At 46.1% G+C, this 9,513-nt stretch overlaps 1 protein-coding gene across 1 annotated transcript in view; it reads left to right on the top strand.

The window, feature by feature from the left end:
* POF1B (premature ovarian failure, 1B) overlaps window positions 1-9,513 on the top strand; it is an 84,084-nt gene that overhangs the window by 1,657 nt on the left and 72,914 nt on the right. The window contains exons 2-3 of the mRNA XM_015417891.1: window positions 3,730-3,828; window positions 8,003-8,092. Of these exons, the coding sequence (XP_015273377.1) occupies window positions 3,730-3,828; window positions 8,003-8,092 (189 nt within the window). The remainder of the gene's footprint in view (window positions 1-3,729; window positions 3,829-8,002; window positions 8,093-9,513) is intronic.

The raw sequence follows: 9,513 nt of genomic DNA, 5'->3' as shown, positions 1-9,513 counted from the left end.
TCTTTCTTTCTTTCCCTCCTTTCATTCTTTCCTTTTCTTCTTTCCCTCCTTTCCATCTCTCTTTTTCTTTCTTTCCTCCTTTCCTTCTATTTCCTTCCTTCTTTCCTTCTCTTTCTTTCACTCTTTCCTTCCTTCGTTTCTTCTCTCTACTCCCTCTCTCTCCTTCCTTCCTTCTTTCCTCCTTCTGCGACCCAACTCTTCGCTTCCCCCCCCACACTGGCTGGGGAAGGGGAAGGAGAGGCTTTTGAAGATGCCTCCCCCCCTTTTGCTTCCCCTTCTGACATCACTTCCAGTGATGTCAGGGGGTGTTGCATATGCTAATGAGCTATTATGCTAATAGCCTAGTAGCTCATTAGCATACCATATGCTAATGAGCTCCTGCAGCTCTTTTCCTACAAAAAGACCCCTGTTTATTGCTATAAAGAAGCAGTGCTTTCTTGCCTAGAAACACAGTCAAAAATGTGGGGGGTCTTTCCTCTCTGAATTTATCTGAAGAAGAAATCTATGTTGAAACAGGAAAGATACTGGGATTCCTGTTATAATTATACATGCTATTTGGATTCCTCATTTATGTTAATATTACCTGTGACTGAATTCTTTATCTGTGTCCATCTGTGCTTACAATTATGAGATTTCTTTAGTCATTGTTAGTATGTAGGAATGTATATAAAATTGTTCTGTCTTATTACAGCGTGTGCTGTAGCGGCACTTTGTATTTTTGTCACCATTACACTGTTGTTCCTTTGTGCTTATTATTATCTTGCTTTGGAAGGAGTGATTTCCTGGTTCAGAGGTCAGTGTTAAATGATGGCACCTGCTGAAGAGGAAGTGATCACAGGGAGCAGGTGAGCAGCACAGTTCCTATATTGCCAAACCAGGTGAGGGCTTTGTCTGGTATCCTGGCAAATAGGGTTACCAAGTACCTACCGCGATTCGGCGGGGGACACATGATCCCCGGCCGGAACATTCCTCCCTGTAACACACCCACGCCGCGCCATGCCGTCGCCAGGAAGTGACGCTGGGCGACGCTCTGACAGTGGGACTGGAAACTCGATGGTATCATCGAGTTTCCAGCCCCATTGCCAGAGCGTCGCCCGGCGTCACTTCCTGGCGATGGCATGGTGTGGTGCATCTGCTTTCCATGCAGGAATGGTCCTGAGAAGAAGTATGTGTCCCCCGCCGATTCTCGGTAAGTACTTGGTAAGCCTACTGGTAAACGCTTTATTTACAAATGAGCTCAATGCCCATAAGTATAGGGGGAGGAGCCCATAAGTATAGGGGGAGGAGCAAGTGAAAAGGGGAGGGCCTTGTCCCACCAGGCTGAGCATAGGGTTGCCAACTCTTGGTAGGAAACTCTTAGAGATGTGTGTGGGGGTGTGGAGCCTAGGGAGGGATCTTTCAGTGTTCCCTCTAAGCTGAGTTAGTGTGAGCTAGCTCACGGTTTTTTAGCCTCCAGCTCACACATTTTTGCCTTAGCTCAGGAAGGAGGGCTCCAGAGCAAAATTATTCATGCAGTAGCCAAAGTGTGCGCTCACAACTTTAATGCCGGTAGCTCACAAAGTAGAATTTTTGCTCACAAGACTCCATATCTTAGAGGGAGCATTGATCTTAATAGGGGTGCCAGCCTCCAGGTGGGACCTGAGGATCCCCTGGAATTACTCCTCCTGTCCAGACTACAGAGATCAGTTCCCCTGGAGAAAATGGATGCTTTGGAGGGTGGCCTCTATGTGCAACACTCTACCCTGCCTCTGTGTAGCAACCCTGGACTTCCTTGTAGGTCTCCCATTCAAGTACTAACCTGGTCCAACCAATGTTCCCTTTAAGTTGTGGAGTCTTGTGAGCAAAAATTCTACTTTGTGAGCGCCTGGCATTAAAGTTGTGAGCAAGCGATTTGGCTGCTGCATAAATCAGTCTGCTCTGGAGCCATCCTTCCTGAGCTGAGATAAAAATGTGTGAGCTGGAGGCTAAAGAACTGTGAGCTAGCTCACACTAACTCAGCTTAGAGGGAACACTGGGTCCAACCCTGCTTAGCTTCTGAGATCAGGTGAGATTGAACCACCCTGGGTCATCTAGGTCAAGGTATTTCCATAGTAGCCTCTGGGGGGGGGGGGACACAAAAACGCATGTGTATAAATAAGATACGTACGTACTATTATGCAATTGCTCTCATGTGGCTTTAATGAATGCTATACAACTAAATGTACATTGTTTGCTTTTTAAACATCAGCTATGGGGAATATAATAGCAGTGTGGCTGTTGCATGCCGGTGCGGTTATTTTAAATGATAGAAAGGCTATGGTTATTATTTTAGTGAGATTAAAAAAAGGTGGCTACAGGCAAGGATGGGATTGCATTACCCTAAATACAACCCTTTAACACCTAACTTTAAAAGTTGTCACGAGGCTGGCTGCTGTCAGTCATCTTCAGGAATCCAGGAAGAAGATAATATCATGAATATGTCACATAGACATCCAGGTTGAGTATTGATCTGTCTGCTTGCTTTCCCACAAAGAGATCTTTGCTGGGATGTGGAAAGGAGATTATTTTGTAAGGAAATGGCAGCTGTGAACCACCCTTCAGGGTCCTGGGATGAACACATGAAGCTTGTACTGAATCGGACCATTGGTCCATCAAAGTCAGTATTGTCTACTCAGACTGGCAGTGGCTCTCCAGGGTCTCCGGCTGAGGTCCTACTACCTGCTCCTTTAACTGGACATGTCAGGGATTGAACCTGGGACCTACTACACATCAAGCAGATGCTTTATCACTGAGCCACAGCCCCTCCTTTCATGATTTCACAGCCATATCTGGTGGCTTGTTTAACGATACCTAAAGCTAAGTGTCAGTCCTGTGTGGATGGCATGCTCTATCTGCCATTCTAATACTAATCCATCAAGCCATATTAAATTGCTTGTGGAGCCTATCTGTAGTTAAAAATGCCTTTACAATCCTAGAGATATGAAAGATCCTTCATCTTCTTACTTGGTTCTACCAGTCTTCATATCTCCTGGGTAGTTTAATAAACTGATTCAAAATACCACCAGGGTCGTAAGAGGGCAGCTGTAGCTCTGGTCCAGAAAGTCCCTGGTTCAAATCTTAGTTTTGCAAAAATTCAGTAGGGGATCTTTGGCAAATCAGCCTGTCTCAAACCTTCATTTAACCCCCCCTCCTTTAGGTTAATACTGCCGGCCTACTTTGCAAGAGGAGGCAAGGTAGCATGGTATAGATGGATCCCGTCAGATCTTGGTAGCTAAGCAGGGTTGGTAATTGGAAGGGAGACCCCCCCCAAGGAAGACTCTGCAGAGGAAGACAACAGCAAACCGCCTCTGCTTCGCATTTGCCTTGGAAGCCCCTTGCTGGTTGTGACTTGACGGCAGTTATGCACGTACCTTGCAAGATGATTGTAACGTCTATAAGAAAATGTGTGTGCTTCGAACACTAAGAGTGGTATAGAAATGCAAGAACTGTAATTGTCTAAGGTTTAAACCCACTCAACTCCCCCCCCCCATTCCACAGTTTTATTGCATTTTTATAGCATGTCACATGACAGACAGCAATTTGGACTATAAATGGGGCAGATATATAACATTTGTACATCAGATAGAAACATCGAAATCTGAAGGGGGGAAGAGGATAGATAGATGACAGCCAATAAACTGGAGCTCGATCCAGACAAGACTGAGGTGCTTTTGTTCAGTGTCCCTGGAGGGGGTTTCACTCCCCCTGTAGGAGCAGGTTCATAGCTTGGGGGCGCTACTAGATCCTGGCCTACGGTTGAAGGCTCAGGTCTCCTCCATGGCCCGTAGCGCTTTCTATCAGCTCCAGCAGGTTTGCCAGCTATGGCCATGTCTCGAAAAGCATGATCTGTCCACAGCAATCCATGCTCTGGTCACATCTAAGTTCGATTATTGTCATGTGCTCTACACGAGGCTGCCTTTGAAAATGGTTCAGCAACTTCAATTGGGTTAAAATGTGGCCACGGGGCTATTGTCAGGGCTATGGTGACAGGGATTGTTTTTACCCCTGTGTGAAGAGGTCCGCACTGGCTACCCTTCTCTTTCTGGGCACAATTCAAAGTGCCGCTTCTTACCTGTAAGACCTTGACTGGCTTGTGGCCGGAGTACTTGAAGGACTGACTCTTCCCACAGTGTCCAGCCCCATCGGTTAAAATCTGCCTCTCAAGCCCTGCTGTCTGTGCACCCCCGCTTCAGAAGTGAGCCGTGCGGTGATTAGAGACAGGGCATTTTCAAGGGGGGGCACCTCACCTTTGGAGCTCCCCATGAGTCCCGCCTGTCTACTCTGCATCCCTTTAGGTGCCAGGCCCAAACACATTTTTTCTACCCAGGCTTTTAATAACGGGTTTAATAGTCTGCTCTGTTGCATGGATTGTCTACTGCTGATGTCTAATGGCTTACGTTTTATGCAGTGGCTTTTGATCGTAAGCTGCCTGAAGAGGCAGCATGGAAATAGGCTAGTAAAGGTAAAGGTTCCCTTGCTTGAAAGCCAGTCGAGTCCGACTCTAGGGCTGCGGTGCTCATCTCCGTTTCAAAGCTGAAGAGCCAGCGCTTTCCGAAGACGTCTCCGTGGTCATGTGGCCGGCATGACTAAACACCAAGGCGCACGAAACGCTGTTACCTTCCCACCGAAGTGGTACCTATTTATCTACTTGCAATTTCTTGCTTTCGAACTGCTAGGTTGGCAGGAGCTGGAACTAGAGATGGGAGCTCACTCCGTCATGCGGCACACTCGGATCTTGAACTGCTGAACTACCAACCTTCCACAGCCAGCAGTTCAGCATCTTAACTACTTGAGCCACCGCAGCTCCTAGAAATAGGCTACATACATGTATAAATAAACAACATGGAATCTGTGCTGGGTGGATATCTCTGTACATCCCCTCCCCCCTTTGACCATTGATAACAAAATTTCTCCTGACTTGAAAGCCATCCACGGGTGTGATACAGGAAATGCTTGGTGTGGATTAAAAGCTAAGGGAAACCCAGGCCAGGTGGAGACACCAAGCTCAGCCACAGTTGAGCCCAATTACTAAGCGATGGGACAGGCCCTCCTTCATGACATCGCCCCCTGCTGGTGATCTGGGCCATTGGTTGGTTGGTGAGCTCTGTTGGTTTGAGAGAGGGGTCAGAGACGGTGGTGTTTGTTGTGGAGTATTTTTGATTGTTTTTAGTTTGTTGTTTTTTGCTGTTTGCTTTATTTGGTTTGATTTGTATATTAGATAAAAGTGATAGGTTTCTTTTGTTTTGAAATTTTCCTGAGAGTTTTGTTTGCTTGTTTTATTCTGTACTAGCCTGATACCTGTGCTTCACTACGGTATTTAAGTTTCGTAAATCCAGTTATAATACTGATGATGTGAAGCAATGTTCCCTCTAAGCTGTGGAGTCCTGTGAACAAAAATTCTACTTTGTGAGCTGCTGGCATTAAAGTTGTGAGCGAGCGATTTGGCCACTGCATATATTAATTTGCTCTGGAGCCATCCTTCCTGAACGGAGACAAAAATGTGTGAGCTGGAGGCTAAAAAACTGTGAGCTAGCTCACACTAACTCAGCTTAGAGGGAACACTGAAGTCTGAAATGTAACATTTGTTGTAGGAATTCTAATGGAGAAGATTGTAGTGTAAAAAATGAAGTGAGACATACGTACTCCCCCCCCCCCTCTACTGAAGGACTTCTCTGTAGACCACATTGGTGGTTCTGCCCTCAGGTGCTAGGATCACCAGGCTGCTTGGTGAGTTCACTCTGGAGCAGGCCACATAGAACTGTCCATTTAAGAAGCAGTCGTCTGTTAAGTCAACTCCTGCCACCTTCCACGAAAATGATGGCCTTTCTACTTGTGTTCCTGGATTGTTTTGCTTATATGGAGACAGTGTTGTTCTGAGCACATCAGGGTGATCTCACTGGTACTTGCCCTGCGCAGCTCAGTGCCCCGCAGGAGTACTATGTGCAAATGTCTTTGCTGCATTCCTAAGTTGCCTCCTCCTTGTAGCGTTGGTGTATCTGGTTCGATGTTTGCCAGGAGCTTTCTTGGGGGCAGTAAGAGGTGAGAGGTTGAGGGGGAGTTGGTGTGAGGGAGTAGTGATGTGGTGGACATTTCTTCAGGTTTATGTGGGAGGCACGCATCAAAATGTCTCCTAGAAAGGTCCTTTACTATCTCCCCATGAACATTCATTAACATTAATTAAATCAATTGCCATGCTGGCTTTTTTGAAAAATGTCTATTCGGGAGTCTTGAATTGCTGATTTCTGTAACTGTCTGCAGTCTCTTCTAACAATTGGGGGAATACATTTTGCCCCTTTTTTACCCCCTTAGGGTAAACCCCCCCCTTTTTACAAAAATGCTTCTCATTTATGTTACATTTAAAAAGTGGGACATAACTACATATTCAAAACACCACCTGAGCAATCAGATATTAAGCAAATTCATATGAACCAATTTTCCAGAAGTTAAATAACCTAATAAAGGAAACCAGTTGTCTACAAAATTGGGGTATATTTCCATTGTGGGTGGGAGTGTGGCTAAGCTGGGCCAGCAGCACTGCTAAGGTGATCCTGCTGGGGTGGCATCCCTGATGGATTAAAGTACCCTGGTCCTGCTCCTACACCTGACAGACATCCGCCTGTCTGGTGTTGGGGGATTATGTTTAAAGGCATCAGGGAGGCTGGGCCAGCAGCAGGGCTAAGGCAATCCTGCTGAGCAAACCTCCCCGGCAGCTGTAAGCATCTCACCTCCTCTCTTACACCTGACAGGCAGCTGCCTGTCCAGTGTAGGAGGGGGAGGGGGGAGGAGTATTAGAAGCCACTGTGGAGGCGGGGCTGGCAGGATCCCTAAGGGGTTACTGCTGGGGGGGGCTCCCTCCTGGCTTTAAGCAACCTGCAACCGCTGCTGCACCTGACAGACAACTGCCTGTTAGGTGTAGGAAGTGGGGGTAGTATGTTGGAAGCCATCAGAGAGGCTGGGCCAGCAGCATTACTGCACCTCACTGGTGGTTGTTGGTCATTCCAGATTTCCCCAACTGTCATTAGCTCTCTGCAGTTTCCTGTAACTGTTGAGGTTTTTTTTACCTCAGAACACTGAGCTCTGCAACTGATTAATCAGAGAGTGGGGGGTGCAAGGAAGCAGCAGCCTGGCAGCCACATAGGAATCAATGGGGGGAGTACATTTTACCCCTTTTGACCCCCTTAGGGGTCGAATTTCTAAAAATCCCTTCTTAGTGAGCATCTACATCATGGTAGGAGTGCTCTCCCCAAATTTGGTGTTTCTAGGTCCAGCGGTTTGGTCTGGGCGTTGATTTTATGGTGAGGGGACTTTCTTTTATATATATAGATATGGTTTTTTGCATTTTAAAAGTTGTAATAGTTTTTATTATTTGTTTTTAGTGTTTTATTCATTTACTTTGTACATAGGGTTTTTTGGATTTCCAAAGTTTAAATCGTAGATATAGGTGTTTGTTTTTAGTGTTTTAATCTTTCATTTTGTATATAGTATTTTTTGCATTTTAAAAGATTCATAGGAGATAGAGGTGTTTATATTTTGCTTGTTTTTCTCTTAGGTTCTAGGGTTTGTTTGTTTTGTTGTTGTTTGATTCTTTAGGAGTAGGTTTGTCAGATAGTGTAAGGAATATGGAAATGCTCGCCAAACACTGAAAAATGTATGTGGGGTCTCTGCATTTTGCTCCCATCTTTATTTTGGTCCACCCTCCTACCCCACCTCCCAAGTCAGGGGAACACAATCCAAAAAGTGATGCTCAGGAGATCTGTTCCAATTCTCCAAGCAGTACAGCTGGCCTTTGTGTGATGGAAGGGGCATCTCTTTTCTTATCACACCACAGTCTCCCTAGATAGAGAAGGAGCCTCCAAACCTGGTGTCCAAGCCCTGGATGCTGCTTTGAGCCTGAGGAGAGGTGGTTTCCTTGTTACCCTGAGGTGTCCTCAAGTAACCTTTCCATCTGGACACTTTCCAACTGGTTGTGCAACCTTTCTGTCAGGATCACCCTTCCAACCACCCGGAGGACACCGAGGAACGAGAAGTGGAAGAGCCCTTCTGCACGCCAGGGATACAGACGAGGATCAACAAGGTCGGCAGAGCCAGAGACCACGACAGACAACCGCGACCACCGGTCAGAAAGGAGCAGTCCGAGGCTACAGGCGTCTCCAAGGACCCAACAGGATGGAAGCAGCTGTCTATGAGGGGCAAAGAGGGAGTGTGTACCTTTAAGCGGGAGGGAGAAGGGGTATCTGAGAATAAAGGTTTCACCTGGAAAATGCCGGGGAGGATGGAATTCAGCGGAGACTGAAAAGGGACAGCTGTGCATACAACACTGACCCGAAGTCTCCCTGAATAAAAAGGAAACAGCTTCTCAGTTAGGGAGGCACCTTTTCGTCTGAGGCAACTTCCAAAAACCCTTTTCTCGACGTCGCTCGCTGCCGCTTAAAGACAACTGCTGTGACGCCAGACCTGCAGATTACACTTTCTTGTAAAGTTTTGCTTCAGCAGGCGGCCCCTGGCCGTCTGAAATCTGTACTGTTTTGTACTGGTTTTGGTTACCAAAAAGAATGTGATGCTCCTGGAAATTGGTGCGCATAATGGCTGTGTAACGATTTCATGTTTATTTGTGTGTGTGTCTTTAAAAGTTTGGTTTACATTGCTGTGTGAAAGTCTAGTGTGGTTGAAACAGGCAAGTGGTGTGATTGGTGAGTGACAGAGAGGGGGAGGGATGGTGTGTGGATGATTTGAATGTCTATCAGGAGTGACTGTTGGAGATTGTCAGTTGATGAGAACAAAGAAAAACAGTAGTCAGCAGAGAGTGCTGTGTAAAAGCAGTTGATATGAGTTTTGTTCTGAGGTCTCTGAGAGAGAAGCATTCCTGTGTGGGATGAATTTGTTCTGTGTGATATCTGAGAGAGAGAGCAGCATATATCTTCAATAAGGAATCTTTAAAGTTCTGAAAGCAGTTAAATTTACAAAGAGATTAAACTGTGTGGTTGCCTAAGTAAGAGATTCCTGTCAGCACTAAAACTGACAGTGTGTGTGATACAGTTGACAAATATAGTTACAAGAACCTTATTCCCAGCCAGTTACATAATATCCAACCTTTAGTTTTGTTCCTCTTCAAATAAATCCTTTTTATTTAAGTTTATCCCAGAAGCCTGATCCATTATTCCTCAGGAAACACATAGTTCCTCGAAAGGCAAGACCCTGGGTCACAATACCAAAACCAGAAACAGAAAGTATAAAGGTTTGGAAAGCCTAAAATTTTCCTGGTGGCAGCCAGATACCCATAGGAAAATAAAACATAAGAACACGTTTAAAGTAAAACCAGACCTCCCCAGAGAAGAGGTTATCACAGGCTGCGTTATGAGAGGGAGCCTGAGGGTTCGACTCTCACAACAGTCAAAAACCCCTCTGGAGGAAGCTGCCCTCAACCGTTCTCCTTCAGGAATGTGCAGGGGGGGTAGGGCTGCCAAGTGGGGGCGGGTGGCGGGTAAACCCCTGCTT

Source organism: Gekko japonicus, unplaced genomic scaffold (genome assembly GCF_001447785.1).
Source record: "Gekko japonicus isolate JY-2015 unplaced genomic scaffold, Gekko_japonicus_V1.1 scaffold585, whole genome shotgun sequence".
In the NCBI taxonomy this organism is placed as follows: Eukaryota; Metazoa; Chordata; class Lepidosauria; order Squamata; family Gekkonidae; genus Gekko; species Gekko japonicus.
Note: the sequence above shows the minus strand (reverse complement) of the source record. Positions and strands in the feature narration are given on the sequence as shown.